Raw genomic sequence first — 18,364 nt, 5'->3', positions numbered from 1 at the left:
GCGAGCGCAGCGAGCCACCGAGCCCGAAGCGTGGCGAGGGGACGCGGATACCTTCACAGGTAAACGCGTCCCTTCGCGGGCTTCACAGGTATCCGCTGCGCTCGCCACGCTTCGGGCTCGGTGGCTCGCTGCGCTCGCCACACTATTCTATTCTCAACTCCACGCCGACGTGGATAGTGGGGGTATGAAAAGGTCGTAGGACGCATACCGCCGCCCCTCGCGGGCATGCTGCGCTCGCCACGCTTCGGGTTCACGTTGATCGTGGGGTGGCGTTAACAATTGTGGGGGCCATTTCACACTTCAGGGTGCCTATTTGGCCTCTGTGGGCCATTTAACATTGTTTCCTATGGAAAAATCGGGTCAATTGAGGCATTGAACAGGAAAATCGGGTCAATTGAGACATTGAACATTGTTCCCTATGGGAAATCGCGGGCATCGCGTCGGTCGCGTCACACCCGATTTTTTAGTGCATTCAATGCCCGCGATGGGCGCCGTGCTAAGTAAAGAGTACCGGTTATTTCTACACATATTGTTCGTACTGCGACGTTACACCAATACTATACATAAGTTGGAATACTCATGATGATTTGATCACCCTGGTAACATTTTGCTGTTATTCATAAACATGTCCATGTAGTATAAATGCAGCAGTATAGTTATTACTGTAGATTTGTTAAGACGAGCTGTAATGTATATTTTACTGACGTTAAGGAGGCAGTACTGCAATAATGTCCCCATGTTGGCAGCATCGATGTGTTAATGTGCTCCAGAAGCATCACATATCCTGATTCAGAAATTACGACACAAGCCAGTATAATAAATAATAACTGAACACGTATTCTTTACAAAAGTGACTTGTTTTAATAATTTACAGAAAGATATGCATATAACAACCAGTACATATTGCGATTGTAGAGCCAATAAAAAAACATAATAAAAATTGTGCAAATAAACATAAAAGCAGCACATAGAGAAATGGCACACAGGGCCACCACCAGGGGGGTGCTACAGGGTCAACTGTCCCAGGCCCTGTTGCTCTGGAAGAGCAGGCTGCTCTACAGCTGCCCACCAGCCCCCTTCACTAACAGCCGTGGGACATTCACAGCCCACGGCACAAAGGCCGCCAGCCCCCCTCAAAAGCGGCAGGCCACGGGTCACGCACAACCTGCCGCGCACAGCCTGCCCGTGCTGGAGCCTTTTCATTTCCCACTCAGCAACGGGCCATGGGAGAGAAATGAAGCCCACACCATTGACCATAGGACATAACATATAGACATAACGCCGCACCGGACAGTTAACAGACCAAGCCGAGGAGCTGGCGCTGCCATCTTGAGGAAGATGTGTGATACTGTGTGCGATGCTGACAACAAGAACAGATGGTAATTATTGCCACAGCGGTGAGACGGGCGGCCTTGACGTGGCGGCAGGCTTGATAATATTTGGCTGAACTAAAATGTTCATACAGCCCAGAGTATTACTCTCAAGGGTAGACCAGGGTGAATATCAGAGGTTTCTCTAGGTCCCACAGGCAATTGTATCATTTCCTACATCACACCAAATATTAGAATTTTTAGCACACATTCCTGCAATATTAACACCCGCCAAACATTTCACGACAACTGCTTTTAGAAACTGTTAAATATTTATTACATCTTTGCACTTGATTGAAAACAACAAGAATGTGATCATTAAAACTAAAAAATGTGGGACAGAGAATGTTTCTATACGGCCTGGATTTCTCTATTAAATTCACTTTATTATAAACATATTAAACATTAATTTTAAAGATCAAAACTGGAACAAATCTGGAGGAAGCAACAAAGTTCAGCAATTCCTTTGCCATACAAAGACTTGTCTCTTTAATCCTGCATCAATGACTGGAGTGCCTCAGCAGCTTCCACTGTCACGGTCATCTTACCAATTATTTTCACTCCAGACACTGAATCATAAACTGGACCAGGAAAGAGAAGGGAAAAAAGATACCGTTAGGGGGAAAAAAATTCTTCTTAACGCACATGTGATGCTAGGTATCTAGGACATATGGTCATACTTAGTAGGTGTTTATGGCATCAAATGAAACAGATCCAATAAAAAACAAGTAACATGTATGCGTGTACATTGGTAGGTATTACTAATGAGGACACTGTGCCACTATTTGTGCCATTTATCACTCATCAATACTGATGTAGGAGGGTGATTGGGGATTCACAGTTTGTCTCAGGCTTAAACTAGCCATGAAGAGTAAGGCTATAATGTCAGGTTGGGGCTGTACCAATAATACCTCTTAAGTCGGTGTGTTTTGCCTTTATTGGTGGATGTGCAATTCATCATGGGACACTTTCAGAATGAGTCGTGATACAAGCTTGTTTATTGAGTATATATGAAAGACAGATGGTTTGAAAGAACATGAAAAAGGTCTTCTTGCTTTTTTTTTTTTTTACAAAACACACACACACAAAAAAACCCATTCTGTTGTGTCCCCCGAATAGCATGAAGTTATAAAGTCCATGGCCGCTATATCGTCACTCAGAATGGTGATATTTATTATATCGCCAAGCTTAAAATGTCAACATCTTCAAAATGACAATTGAGTGAAAATGTCGACATTAGGGATAAGCTTAGGAGTTAAGGAAACATTACAAATGTGGTCACTGTAATGACGGCTGTCAGCCCAAAGGCACTGTGGTGGTCATTCCGAGTAATTCGCTCCACCGCGCGTTTGCGGGACCGATATTTTTTTACTCCGCATGCTTATAACGATATATGCGCAGTGTCCCTAGGCGAACATACTTGGTGACTTGCATAGTCGCTGAGCCGTTTGCACCGAGTGATGCGGACCGGGGGCGTGGGCCGGTGCAGTCGGGTATTGAAGGCGGAATAAGATGTGCCGAGGTGGGCTGCTGATGTCACGTGAAGTCAGCCACCCGCCCTGTCTTCGGCAGAATCAGGGCCTGCATGCCCATTGCTCATCAGCCAGAACCATGCGGGATAGACGCTCCGGACTGCAGATACTGAGCTACTCAGGCCTCAGGAATAAATACACATTTCTTCAGCTTCAAGGGAAAACATAATGTCACCTTCAACAAGAGGGGAGTAATGTAAAGAAATGGCCTGGAAGACCACCCTACTTAATGGCCCACACGCACAACAAGTTTGAGCGGCTTTCAGCCCAAAGCCGCCCAATGTGTATGGCCCAATGAGCACTGCTGCGCGCTCCCGCATCATCGCCGGGATAGCTGCTCATCTGCTGGTATTACCAGCAGATGATCGGCTTGGAGGATGGCTTTACATAGCTCTGCGCTATGCAAACCGTCTGATGACAGCACCAGGGAGGGGGAAAGCCGCTCAGGGTGTATGCACCAGCGATGAGAGTGATGACATCGCTGTCCATACACGCTGGACATTGTGTATGGACCTTGAGACAGCCTGGCAGTGGCAGCCATTATGAGACAATATGCAAGGACAAACTTGCTCTGACAACATGGTCCATCGATACCACAAGACCTAATATCCAAGAAGAACCACCAATACCCAATACTGGGTACAGCAGAAAAGTACAGCACAGGTCCAGTGGTCTGCCTTCCTGATCCAGCAGGCACTTTAGCTGTTTTATGTCCCGAATAAAGAACAGAATATATGAGTAACAGAACTCACAAGCAAATCCAGAGAAGCCTGCCGCTTTTTAGGATCTGTTAATGTGACAGGACAACATATGTACTCCACAGACTCTGGGTTAATGTGTGAATATATACTGTCCATGACAACAACAAAAACCCAACAGCGTTAAGGCCCCATCCACTAGGTCGATGTATTCCTTGCATGCAATACCAACCAACTCATGGCAGGACCACATACGATACACTGTATTCAGTTCTTTTGCATACAATGTATCATATGCGATTCCAGCAAGGTCTACAGGCAGCCCTTCGGATCTGTGACTGCGAAGCACAGGAACGCGCCTTGCATCGCGTTCGCAGGGAAATTACATGTGATATGTTGCAGCAATGCGTCGGAATCTCACTAGTGGATACCGGCTTTAAGACCTGTTTTCCAGGCTCTTCTGAAGCAATTGAATGCAATTCGAGAACTACAAAACATCTTCAGTAGAAAACTCAGTTCCACTCACCAGACCAAGTAGCATTTACACTCTCTGTGCTAGACATGCCTGCAGAATTGTCTCAAACACATCTTCAGCAAGGTCCACATGCTTTAGAATTATGGCTTTAAGACATGCAATTAAAGCCAAGTTGATGAGGCCTTGACAAAACCAAGGGGCAATAAGTCTAACTGGAATGTGCTGCAACATGGACGATGAGAGACCACAATGTTACGCACCAACTAAAGAGTGTTTAGTACTGAGACGTGCTGATGTTGGCCGGCCAGCCAGACATCGGCACCGATGCTGCTTCAGTAAACACAGCTTTAAAGGTCAGTAGTCGTTCATTCCCTTAATGCTGGCAGCGGGACCATTAATGCTGGAGGTGGAACCTACATAAAGCCGGGGGCAGGTACATTAATTAAGAAAAAAAAGGCCCGAAACAACAAGGGGGAGGGGGGGCACATGTCATGGCGCCCCCTCCTCCCGGAATCCACCGCTGTACAGATACAGAACAGGTGTGGCTATTAAATAATGAGACAGCACAGATAGTTTTATGTCACACAATGTCAGTAATTGTGTTTTTCGTGTGCGTTTTAAAAGTGCTTGGCTCAAAGGCAGGACAGCATGTTCACTTAAATATTTAGTTCAATTGAACAAAATGCCCACTCAATCTTTCCATATGCTAATAAAGGCTTATGGGACACACTTGGATGTGTGTGAGCGGCACAAAAAGATTGAGTGATTGTTGTGTGGATAACGAAGAGGATGAACATCCTGGAAGGCCTCACATTTTAAAAACAAATGAAAATGTGGAAAAAATTAAGAAAACTGTTCTAATCGACCGTTGACAGATAAAAACAATTGTTAGGAAAGTTTTGCATCAAGATCTTACTATGACAAAATATTGTACTAAGGTGGTTCCAAGGCTTCTCACTGCCGAGCAGAAAATTGAAAGCAAAATATCTGTACATTTTGGAACAAATTCAAGTAGATTTGCATTTTTAACAGGAATCTTCAAGTGTGGACCCAAGACAAAACTCCAAACCATGTACTGAAAAACACCATCATCACCAAGAATAAAGAATGAAGGTGAAGTCAAATAGAGATACAGTAATTGTTTTCTTTGATATCAGGGGCATTATTACTACAAAAAATGTTCTAGAAACTTTATGGGAAAGAGTTAAGGCCCCCATACATTAGTTCGACTTGTCCTAGGGACAAGTCGGACCTGATTTCCCCTGCAGCTCCCCGGGAGGGGGACACACGATTAGGCACTTGATGTGCCATGGTTTGCATATGATAAATCGCATGGATTTATCATATGCAGTCCCCGGGGAGCTGCAGGAGGAGGGAGTCGTGCAGGGACATCAGCGGGCAGGGGATGCCGGCTAATAAAGAGCCGAGCAGGGGGAGGCTATTGCAGTGGGGTGACAGCGGGAGCAGGGCACCGGGCAGGGAGGATGACGCTGGCTGTCGGACAGCGGCGGAAGCTGGCCCGGGAGGAACAGGTAGATAACTTGGACAAAAAAAAAAAAAAAGCACATACAGATGACTAGCAAGCCATTGATTGGCTGAGACCTCTCTAACGTTTTTTTTTTCCAAAAGTTATCTGTTCCTCCCGGCTCCCGCCGATGCCCGGCAGCCAGCGTCATCCTCCCTGCCTGGCGCCCTGCTCCCGCTGTCACCCCACCACAACAGCTTCAAGTGCCTCCTGCCTGGCTCCCTATGCAGCCTCCCCCTGCTCGGCTCCGGGGCTGGGCTGCACATAAGATTTAGCAAATCTTATGTGCAGCCCGTCCGACCTCCCGACCCTGATCCGATGGGCATGGGACCGCGCATCGGATCGGACGGGGTGTCTGCAAGTGCGAATTGGGCCGATTTCACGGCCCGATTCGTCCGAATCGGGTGAAAACGTGCCCAAATCGCATAGGGTGGGGGCCTTTGGAGCCAAGAGATCGGGAAAAATGGTTTAATTCTTCATCAGAATAATGCAATAGCCAACACTGCACACTCTGTGTGGCAATTTTTGGCCCAGAAACAGATTGCAGTGCTAGAACACCCTCCAAACTTGTAAGACCTAGGAATGTGTGACTTCTTTCTTTTGACTGAAGTCAAATTTGCATCAGTTACCGAGGTAAAGAAGAATATTACAAAGCTTTCGAGATAGCTGACCGACAAGTAGTACACCACGGCTTGGAAAATAAGAATGCAATGGTGTGTGGATAAAGAAGGGAAGAACATACTATGAAAAATGAACGGGAGTTAAAATGTACTCAATACAATATAACAGATCAGTCTCGTTAGTTAAGAAGCCACACTTCGTATACTGTGTACATATCTTTTAAGGTGCTCATACACTAGTACGATTTGGGCTGATCATGTGTTTGACATCCCATCAGACCCAATGCACAATCCTGTGTGCATCGGGTCGGACCCTGAAGATTGAACCACCTGCACATCAAATCTATCAGATTGAACCCATCAGCAACACAATGCAGGTGCTTTCTATTGTTTCCGATTCCGCAGGTGTGCGCCAGCGGTGAAGCACTGCTAGCACACACCTATGTGTAGGGTTGGACAGCGGTGAGTGGCAGGGTGAGCAGCGGCATGTGCCAGACAATGAGGAGGGAAGCGACAGCAGAATATAAAAAAATACTTTCAAAAGAATGGCCGGCCGCTGATTGGCTGGGAGAATTTTCTCAGCCAATCAATGGCCGGCCAGTCTATTGATGTGTTTTTTTTTATTCTGCTGTCGCTTCCTGCCCTGCTGCTGCCAGCTCCCAGGTATCCGCCACCGCCCGGCTCTCCTGCCTCCTGCCGCTGATGCAGCTCGCTGGGAGTTTTAAATGCAATATATCACATGTCAAAATGGCATATCAGGTGCCTCCTGGGCAGCTGCCAGGGGAGCTCAAGGGGAATTTGGTCCTAAGGACAAGTTGGACTAGTGTATGGGGGCCTTTATAATAATAGGTTAACACTGCTTCTTAGCTCTATGGGGGGAATTCAAGTGTTGAGCGCATAGGCATACTAGATAACTATATATAGGTAACTGTATTATACTGTATATATGGGCAGCACAGACGGTGTAATGGTTAGCATTACTGCCTCATAGCGCTGAGGTCATGGGTTCTATCCCCACCATGTGTTATATATACGGGCAGTACGGATGGTGTAATGGTTATAGCATTACTGCCTCACAGCACTGAGGTCATGGGTTCTATCCCCACCATGTGTTATATATACGGGGCAGTACGGACGGTGTAATGGTTAGCATTACTGCCTCACAGCACTGAAGTCATGGGTTCTATCCCCACCATGTGTTATATATACGGGGCAGTACGGACGGTGTAATGGTTATAGCATTACTGCCTCACAGCACTGAGGTCATGGGTTCTATCCCCACCATGTGTTATATATACGGGGCAGTACGGACGGTGTAATGGTTAGCATTACTGCCTCACAGCACTGAAGTCATGGGTTCTATCCCCACCATGTGTTATATATACGGGGCAGTACGGACGGTGTAATGGTTACATTACTGCCTCACAGCACTGAGGCCATGGGTTCTATCCCCATCATGTGTTATATATAGGGGCAGTACGGATGGTGTAATGGTTAGCATTACTGCCTCACAGCACTGAAGTCATTCTATCCCCACCATGTGTTATATATACGGGGCAGTACGGACGGTGTAATGGTTACATTACTGCCTCACAGCACTGAGGTCATGGGTTCTATCCCTACCATGTGTTATATATACGGGGCAGTACGGATGGTGTAATGGTTAGCATTACTGCCTCACAGCACTGAGGCCATGGGTTCTATCCCCATCATGTGTTATATATACGGGGCACTACGGATGGTGTAATCGTTAGCATTACTGCCTCACAGCGCTGAGGTCATGGGTTCTATCCCAACCATGTGTTATATATACGGGGCAGTACGGATGGTGTAATGGTTAGTATTACTGCCTCACAACGCTGAGGTCATGGGTTCTATCCCCACCATGTGTTATATATACAGGGCAGTACGGATGGTGTAATGGTTAGCATTACTGCATCACAGCACTGACGTCATGGGTTCTATTCCCACCATGTGTTATATATACGGGGCAGTACAGATGGTGTAATGGTTAGCATTACTGCCTCACAGCGCTGAGGTCATGGGTTCTATCCCCACCATGTGTTATATATATGGGGCAGTACGGATGGTGTAATGGTTAGCATTACTGCCTCACAGCACTGAGGTCATGGGTTCTATCCCCACCATGTGTTATATATACAGGGCAGTACGGATGGTGTAATGGTTAGCATTACCGCCTCACAGCGCTGAGGTCATGGGTTCTATCCCCACCATGTGTTATATATACGGGGCAGTATGGATGGTGTAATGGTTACATTACTGCCTCACAGCACTGAGGTCATGGGTTCTATCCCCACCATGTGTTATATATATACGGGGCAGTACGGATGGTGTAATGGTTATTTTACTGCCTCATAGGGCTGAGGTCATGGGTCCATTCCCACCGTGGTCCTAACTGTGTGGAGTTTGTATATTCTCCCCGTACTTGCGTGGGTTTCCTCCGGGTACTCCGGTTTCTTACCACAATCCAAAAATATACTGGTAGGTTAATTGGCTCCAAACAAATTAACCCTAGAAGGTCTGTGTGTGCATGTACATGTGGGACTGATGTGAATGTACACATCCGCGCTGCGGAACATGTGTGCGCTATATAAGAAACTGGTAATAAATAAATCTATAAATATAAATACACATATATAAATACACATGGGTACCACAGTGACCCCTTCCTGGATTGCAATGCAACAATACGCACATTTAAACCTTGACCACATTAAACATTGGCCTAATATTTGGGTACTTGTTACCTAGCACAGCACCAGCGATAAAAATTGTATCCATTGGGACTCCAAAAATCGCGTTGATCGCATCGCATGCAACCAAATCGCCCCTAAAATGGTCCCTGAGACCCGATTTTACATTGGCCCCAATGTTGAATGCCCCCCAGACCCCAATTTTCATTGTATACCCACCCTGATGGGTCAAATGCCCCCCCATTGTTAACGCCACCCCACGATGAACGCCAACCCGAAGCGTGGCGAGCGCAGCGGAACGCGTCCTCTGACCTTTCAATACCCCCACTATCCACGTCGGCGTGAAGTTGAGTTGAGTTTATATAGTGTTTTGCGAGCGCAGCGAGCCCCACGAGGGGACGCGTATTACTTCACAGATATTACGCGTCCATCGCAAATCTTAAGTTAAGGTATGCGAACACCTACGACGGGCGCCGTGCTAGAAAAAAAGTACCAATAATTATATTTGGGCTGTTACTCTGCTTCCCACTCTCATTCTACGTCCTCGCCATACAGCTTCATGATCGGTTAGGAAAGAAATACGCAGAAATATGAGCACAGGGGTTGTCAAACAACATTTTCGAAGCCAACAAAGAAGATTAAACCTAAACTGACAAGAAGGTTGGGAAGAGAAGCTTAGAAAAACATTAAAACATTTTTATTATCAAGAGAAAATCAAATTGCTTCCACATGTTTTAGGCTACTAGGTTACTACAGCAGCACAACTAGTTTGCTTTTAGAAGTGGTTGTTTGCATTAAGAGTGAATATTTGTAGTATATTATGATGATTTACAGCCAGTACAGTTGGAGAACATGTGACACCTACTTTCTATTTTTTTGTTGATGATATCTTTATTCGTCTGTAACATTTCCATTAGGCTGACAGAACTAAACCCGATGTCGTCACACTCCAAGTCTTGCTCATCCTCTGGCGGGTCACTCACAACTGTAAATTTAACACTGGCAGAAGGAAAACAATTACAAATCACTATAAAGGACAATATGTTTAAAACCGAAATACCTAGCCAAGATGATGAAAAAGTATCATAGGCAAATGATTCCATTAATCAAATAAGGATACTAGAAAATACATTTACGTTAATGTGGTAAAAAATGGTACATATATCACTGTGTTGTCATATGAACAGTTCACAGAACTTGGATGGTTTTCTTTACAGCACCTGAGTTGTATGTTCCCAGCTAACCTAGTCCATATGACGGATCCACGACAAAATGTAGCTGAATAATGCTTTTTTGTTTGTTATATTTTATGGCAATATTATTTAACGCAATGGGTGTGAATTTCATGTGGTTGCCGTTTTAAATCCTGTAGGCAAAACCGCTCAAAATCAGCCACCGGTTTAAAAAAAAAACCTCTTGGTAAACATGGCCCTATAGTGTTTGTTAAAAAAAATATAATTTCATCTTCTATTATGTAGTAAAAATAATAATTATATAAGTGATAGACATTGAGCCTAAAATAAGCAAGTGGGTTATATTATTTGCTTACTAAGTACATATATATTCTGCATGGCTAACAAATCCGTAACTCTTTTCATCACTAAAAAAGGTTATTAAAGTCCCCAAATATAAAATATTGTTATGAACTGTTATTTATTTGTATTTTTTTGACAAAGTGATTAATAGGGAATCTGTCCCACAAACCCTTCTATGACCCGACTTTGGATCAAAACTAACCACAGTAAAATGCTGCTTCCTCTGTAAAATGTGGAAAACACACACCCTTGGTAGCTTATGAAATTTAAGAAGGGCTTTTAAGACTGAGAAAGATGTATGTGTTCTTTAAGCTGTATTTCAACATCCAGACTTCATGGCCAAGTTTTATTCCTCCTTTAAAATGCTTAATTGCAGGGCAATGCGCAAGATGCTTTGAATTTGTGGTTTGTGTAGCAGTCAAACTCCATTTTGGGCTGGCTCTGGGATCAGAATGTAAAACATGGTGGATTTTGATGTTTCTTGGCATCACAGATCAAACTGTGATTTGCTTGTAAAGATAACTGGTTTAAGGTTCTGAATAAACCTCATTTGATTATATTAAAAATGGATTGGCTTCATCTGAGTCAAATCCAGAAATTCTCTATTCTAAAAAACCAAAACATTTTCATTAATGTCACATTTAAGCTTGCTTTTTCTTTAGGAATAACAAACAATATATGAGTCATTCTGTATATCACTGTGCTATACTAACAACTGTAGTATGACTGTTACTAATAATGGCTCATATACTACAGGGCAGTACGGATGGTGTAATGGTTATAGCATTACTGCCTCACAGCACTGAGGTCATGGGTTCTAGCCCCACCATGTGTTATATATACGGGGCAGTACGGACGGTGTAACGGTTACATTACTGCCTCACAGCACTGAGGTCATAGGTTCTATCCCCACCATGTGTTATATATACGGGGCAGTACGGACGGTGTAATGGTTAGCATTACTGCCTCACAGTGCTGAGGTCATGGGTTCTAGCCCCACCATGTGTTATATATACGGGGCAGTACGGATGGTGTAATGGTTAGCATTACTGCCTCACAGCGCTGAGGTAATGGGTTCTATCCCCACCATGTGTTATATATACGGGCAGTACGGATGGTGTAATGGTTAGTATTACTGCCTATCAGCGCTGAGGTCATGGGTTCTAGCCCCACCATGTGTTATATATATGGGGCAGTACGGATGGTGTAATGGTTATATTACTGCCTTACAGCACAGAGGTCATGGGTTCTATCCCCACCATGTGTTATATATACGGGCAGTACGGATGGTGTAATGGTTATATTACTGCCTCACAGCACTGAGGTCATGGGTTCTATCCCCACCATGTGTTATATATATGGGGCAGTACGGACGGTGTAATGGTTACATTACTGCCTCACAGCGCTGAGGTCATGGGTTCTATCCCCACCATGTGTTATATATACATGGCAGTACGGATGGTGTAATGGTTATATTACTGCCTCACAGCACTGAGGTCATGGGTTCTATCCCCACCATGTGTTATATATACGGGCAGTACGGACGGTGTAATGGTTATATTACTGCCTCACAGCACTGAGGTCATGGGTTCTAGCCCCACCATGTGTTATATATATGGGGCAGTACGGACGGTGTAATGGTTAGCATTACTGCCTAACAGCACTGAGGTCATGGGTTCTATCCCCACCATGTGTTATATATACGGGCAGTACGGACGGTGTAATGGTTATATTACTGCCTCACAGCACTGAGGTCATGGGTTCTAGCCCCACCATGTGTTATATATATGGGGCAGTACAGACGGTGTAATGGTTATATTACTGCCTCACAGCACTGAGGTCATGGGTTCTATCCCCACCATGTGTTATATATATGGGGCAGTACGGAGGGTGTAATGGTTTCCTCCCACAATCCGGGTACTCTGGTTTCCTCCCACAATCCAAAAATATACTGGTAGGTTAATTGGCTCCCAACAAAAATTAACCCTAGAATAAATGAATGTGCATGTACATGTGGTAGGGAATATAGATTGTAAGCTCCGTTGGGGCAGGGACTGATGTGAATGTTCAAATAATCTCTGTAAAGCGTTGCGGAATATGTATGCACTATATAAATAACTAGTGGGGGGATCGAGGGCTGGGCGGGCGGCACTGTGGGCTACAAGTAGCAAAATATGCAACAGTGCATGTGAACCAGAATAACGTACATTATGTTTCTTCTTCTGTGTGCGTCTTGTGTCTACACGTTGAGTTTTAGCAGGATGCAGCAGGCTGGTGTTATATCCTCTTGGGTAAGCATCCTGCTACACAGCTCCTGTTCGACTGCATCCTGCTAAAATGCATAAAGTGTAGATGCATCCACAGATTTAAATGTGTAGGCTTCTTCCTGCCAAACCGGTCCCTTTAAAAGTCTACTATACCGCCGGAGAGCATGCAGACCCCTTCTGAGTGCCTCTACCTGGCATGTCAAGTCTCAGAAGTCTGTTCTCCAAAATAAAAGGGCTTATTTTGGTATCTGACACGTTCTAATTTGAATCCACAGAATTGATATCAAGCAAACTATACATGTATTTAAGCGTGAAACAAAAAAAAAGGGTACTTGTTTCCTAGCACGGCCACACCGATTAAGATCGGGGTGGTCGTGCTGAAAAAAATCGGGTCGATCGCATCGCATGCGATTTGGTCGCATGCGATGCGATCGACGCGACCGACCGATTTTTGACCCGATTTTTTTCATTGAATCCAATGTAAATTGGGTCCCTGGGACCCAATTTTACATTGGATTCAATGAAAAAAATTCCCAACCCCCCCAAATTGAAGCGCGTAAACAGCAGCCCACGATAGACGCATACCCGAAGCGTGGCGAGCGCAGCGAGCCCGCGAGGGGCGGCGGTACGCGTCCTCCGACCTTTTCATGCCCTACTATCCACTAGGGCGTGGAGTGAGAATAGAATAGTGTGGCGAGCGCAGCGAGCCACCGAGCCCGAAGCGTGGCGAGCGCAGCGAGCCCCGCGAGGGGACGCGGATACCTTCACAGGTAAACGCGTCCCTTCGCGGGCTTCACAGGTGTCCGCGTCGCCACAGACACCTGTGAAGCCCGCAAGGGGACGCGTATAACTGTGAAGGTATCCGCGTCCCCTCGATTGTGGCCGTGCTTGGAAACAAGTACCAAAAAAAGAGCTAAAAAAAATAAGAACTTAGAGCGTTAACAACGGTTTATGAAAGCGGTATAAAATGATGGTACCTTGCATTGCCAGAGTTAGGATCCCTTAGCACGGAACGTATGGAATCTCTATTAGGTTGGTTGTTTGCCTTATCCAGATGAATCACTGCACAGAATAAAAACAAAACACACACATTAAGACAGATGTCCAAGTGGCCTGAGAGGTTATGTCCACACAATACACACGCAAGGAAGTACAGACCATCCTTTGTAGCGTGTGCCATATATGTTGCAAATTTTGGTAAAACGGACCTAACTCATCATAAATCGCTAATTCAAAAAATTTTGCAAATTGAGCAATTATCCAAAAGCTGAGCGTGTTTACCGCACGCATTGCACATGTGTGAGGGGAAACAGTGACTTTAAATGCGTATGGAATGTAAACACAGTAGAGCCGCGCTTTGACTGACAGGAAGCCAGCATTTGAGGGCGGGAACCTGCCATTTTGAAAAAGCGCAGGCGTGCCAATGCGTTTTGAGGAGGGTCTATGATGTCAGCGCTGACTGCTTCCACCCTCAAGTCTTAGTGGTAGATTAGTCCTCTTCGATGGTTCAGGAATTGTGTATGGATTTGCGAATGGATTGTGATTAGTGATCCCTTCACAATTATCTTGCAATTTTGCATGGGGAGTTTTTTCTTTCAGACTGGGCGGCAGACTACTGCCAATTCTCTGATTAGCGATCCGTTCTGAATTAGGCCCATAATAATGTTACTTAGTAAGCATAAATGCATCTAATGCAGCATTGAAAGCAAGTTGGCAGTAACTACAGGGCACAAACATCGGTCCCCTGTGTGAACATGCGGGGGACCATTGTCATTAGAATGAGGGCTTAAACCCTATGTAACTATGATGCGACCAAGTTTCCTGCACCATATATAAGATTGGCTTTGAAGCATGTGCAGAAACGTACATGGTCCATCTGTAACTCTGCATCAGCCCAAATATATTATCTTTTTTTGGATGTTCACAAATGTTCATGTCGGGGTGGAAAGAGGTCTTAGGAACAATCACAAAACATTCACACCCTTCTGTATTATATGGCGGTCACTGTTAATTTATAAATATATTAATCAGCATTATATGGCCGTTACTGTGATGTTCTCTGCATTATATTGTGGTTACTGTGATGCTCACTGCAGTGCTCTATGTACGGTATGGCAGTTACTGTGATATTCTCTGCATTATATTGTGGTTACTGTGATGCTCACTGCAGTGCTCTATGTATTGTATGGCAGTTACTGTGATATTCTCTGCATTATATTGTGGTTACTGTGATGCTCACTACAGTGCTCTATGTATGGTATGGCAGTTACTGTGATGTTCTCTGCATTATATTGTGGTTACTGTGATGCTTGCTGCAGTGCTCTATGTATTGTATGGCCATTACTGTGATGTTCTCTGCATTATATTGTGGTTACTGTGATGCTCACTGCAGTGCTCTATGTACTGTATGGTAGTTACTGTGATGTTCTCTGCATTATATTGTGGTTACTGTGATGCTCACTGCAGTGCTCTATGTATTGTATGGCAGTTACTGTGATGTTCTCTGCATTATATTGTGGTTACTGTGATGCTCACTGCAGTGCTCTATGTATTGTATGGCAGTTACTGTGATGTTCTCTGCATTATATTGTGGTTACTGTGATGCTCACTGCAGTGCTCTATGTATTGTATGGCCGTTACTGTGATGTTCTCTGCATTATATTGTGGTTACTGTGATGCTCACTGCAGTGCTCTATGTATTGTATGGCAGTTACTGTGATGTTCTCTGCATTATACTGTGGTTACTGTGATGCTCACTGCAGTGCTCTATGTATTGTATGGCAGTTACTGTGATGTTCTCTGCATTATATTGTGGTTACTGTGATGCTCACTGCAGTGCTCTATGTATTATATGGCAGTTACTGTGATGTTCTCTGCATTATATTGTGGTTACTGTGATGCTCACTGCAGTGCTCTATGTATTGTATGGCCGTTACTGTGATGTTCTCTGCATTATATTGTGGTTACTGTGATGCTCACTGCAGTGCTCTATGTATTGTATGGCAGTTACTGTGATGTTCTCTGCATTATACTGTGGTTACTGTGATGCTCACTGCAGTGCTCTATGTATGGTATGGCAGTTACTGTGATGTTCTCTGCATTATATTGTGGTTACTGTGATGCTCACTGCAGTACTCTATGTATTGTATGGCAGTTTCTGTGATGTTATCTGTATTATATTGTGATTACTGTGATGCTCACTGCAGTGCTCTATGTATTGTATGGAAGTTACTGTGATGTTCTCTGCATTATATTGTGGTTACTGTGATGCTCACTGCAGTGCTCTATGTACTGTATGGTAGTTACTGTGATGTTCTCTGCATTATATTGTGGTTACTGTGATGCTCACTGCAGTGCTCTATGTATTGTATGGCAGTTACTGTGATGTTCTCTGCATTATATTGTGGTTACTGTGATGCTCACTGCAGTGCTCTATGTATTGTATGGCAGTTACTGTGATGTTCTCTGCATTATATTGTGGTTACTGTGATGCTCACTGCAGTGCTCTATGTATTGTATGGCCGTTACTGTGATGTTCTCTGCATTATATTGTGGTTACTGTGATGCTCACTGCAGTGCTCTATGTATTGTATGGCAGTTACTGTGATGTTCTCTGCATTATACTGTGGTTACTGTGATGCTCACTGCAGTGCTCTATGTATGGTATGGCAGTTACTGTGATGTTCTCTGCATTATATTGTGGTTACTGTGATGCTCACTGCAGTACTCTATGTATTGTATGGCAGTTTCTGTGATGTTATCTGTATTATATTGTGATTACTGTGATGCTCACTGCAGTGCTCTATGTATTGTATGGCCGTTACTGTGATGTTCTCTGCATTATATTGTGGTTACTGTGATGCTCACTGCAGTGCTCTATGTATTGTATGGCCGTTACTGTGATGTTCTCTGCATTATATTGTGGTTACTGTGATGCTCACTGCAGTGCTCTATGTATTGTATGGCCGTTACTGTGATGTTCTCTGCATTATATTGTGGTTACTGTGATGCTCACTGCAGTGCTCTATGTATTGAATGGCCATTACTGTGATGTTCTCTGCATTATATTGTGGTTACTGTGATGCTCACTGCAGTGCTCTATGTATTGTATGGCAGTTACTGTGATGTTCACTGCATTATATTGTGGTTACTGTGATGCTCACTGCAGTGCTCTATGTATTGAATGGCCGTTACTGTGATGTTCTCTGCATTATATTGTGGTTACTGTGATGCTCACTGCAGTGCTCTATGTATTGTATGGCCGTTACTGTGATGTTCTCTACATTCCTGGGATACTCAGAAGGCAGGGGCTAAACAGATAAGTCTTTGACTCAGGTGATAGAAACCGGAGTCTCTGGCTGTGAGAGACACAAGGGGAGGACACAACACTATGTTGCAGCAGACTTCATATGCAAGACAGACTGGTAGCAGGCTACTAACAAGTATTTTACCTACCCAGGCTATGCACGTCATTGCTTCTGTCTACAACCTTTTTAGAAGAACGTTCATTTAATATTTAACACATGCAGTAAAAGATACAGCCAGAGTAACAGACAAACATGTGCACCCCATAGACCAAGCATATATTACCATTGGTGTAGTTGTAGTGGATCTCCTGCCCATTGGTGAGTTTTGAAAGGGAATCACGGGTCTCTACAGTGGGCAGGTTGCACATTTTATATTCCACAAATAATCTCTTTATTGTCTCATTCTGTACGGCTTCTGAATCCACATCCAGACTCAGAGATATGATCTCAATGCTGATTTTCTCAGATAACTAAGAAGAAAAAGAAAACGCATCAATACATGGAATTTACCAAGCTTTCTACCACCACATACTGTATATCCCTTTCATTTGTTCTCTGTGTGGCTTTATTCCATGTGCGGTCCATCATAAACACTGTCTGTTGCATCATTTACTCCTACAGTCTGTTCTGGTCCATGTCAGGGGAAATGTGAGGAAGAATTACTTCACAGAAAGAGTAGTAGATAAGTGGAATAGCCTCCCATCAGAGGTGGTAGAGGCAAATACAGTAGATCAATGTAAACATGCTTGGGATAGGCATATTGATATCCTTACAAAAAAATAAGGATCAAATATGGTTTGAGGTAACATGTTTAAAAAAGGGGCAGACTAGATGGGCCAAGTGGTTCTGATCTGCCGTCACATTCTATGTTTCTATGCCTGGCTATCCAACCAGTGAATCTATCATTTTACTATCTAACACACACAGACACACACACACACACACACACACACACACACACACACACACACACACACACACAGTGTGCTTAGAAATCCCACAAGTCACACCAGTAGTGAGTGCAGGGGGGGTTTCTGAGTACCCAGAACCCCCCCCCCCCCCAGGAGTCTAATGGCATTAGACTGAAAGCTGAGGGTCCCCTCTTTCCATGAGTACAAGAATTTTAAAAATCGGCCCTTGGGAACCGGAGATATCTGACTTCAAAGTAGTGGTCCCCATCCAAGCCTATTAATTGCTCTTCCCAGTCAGATATTTCAGGTTCTGTCTGACTTTTTCTGAGGGGATATTCCAAAAGCTGGGACTCTCCCCCTTTAAAGGACACTAGTAGCTTGTCTCTCCTGTTCCCAGAACCAGAGATATC

The 18,364-nt window shown here is 44.3% G+C and overlaps 1 protein-coding gene across 1 annotated transcript in view; it reads right to left on the bottom strand.

The window, feature by feature from the left end:
• Window positions 1-838: 838 nt before the first annotated feature.
• The window catches only part of RPGRIP1L (RPGRIP1 like), a 115,671-nt gene continuing 98,145 nt past the window's right edge, over window positions 839-18,364 (bottom strand). Inside the window, exons 23-26 of the mRNA XM_083164966.1 lie at window positions 17,327-17,513; window positions 13,714-13,798; window positions 9,800-9,933; window positions 839-1,951 (exon numbers count right to left, since the gene is read on the bottom strand). Of these exons, the coding sequence (XP_083021092.1) occupies window positions 1,860-1,951; window positions 9,800-9,933; window positions 13,714-13,798; window positions 17,327-17,513 (498 nt within the window). The 3' untranslated portion in view covers window positions 839-1,859. The remainder of the gene's footprint in view (window positions 1,952-9,799; window positions 9,934-13,713; window positions 13,799-17,326; window positions 17,514-18,364) is intronic.

Source organism: Crinia signifera, chromosome 11, assembly GCF_055691185.1.
Source record: "Crinia signifera chromosome 11, ASM5569118v1, whole genome shotgun sequence".
NCBI lineage: Eukaryota > Metazoa > Chordata > Amphibia > Anura > Myobatrachidae > Crinia > Crinia signifera.
Note: the sequence above shows the minus strand (reverse complement) of the source record. Positions and strands in the feature narration are given on the sequence as shown.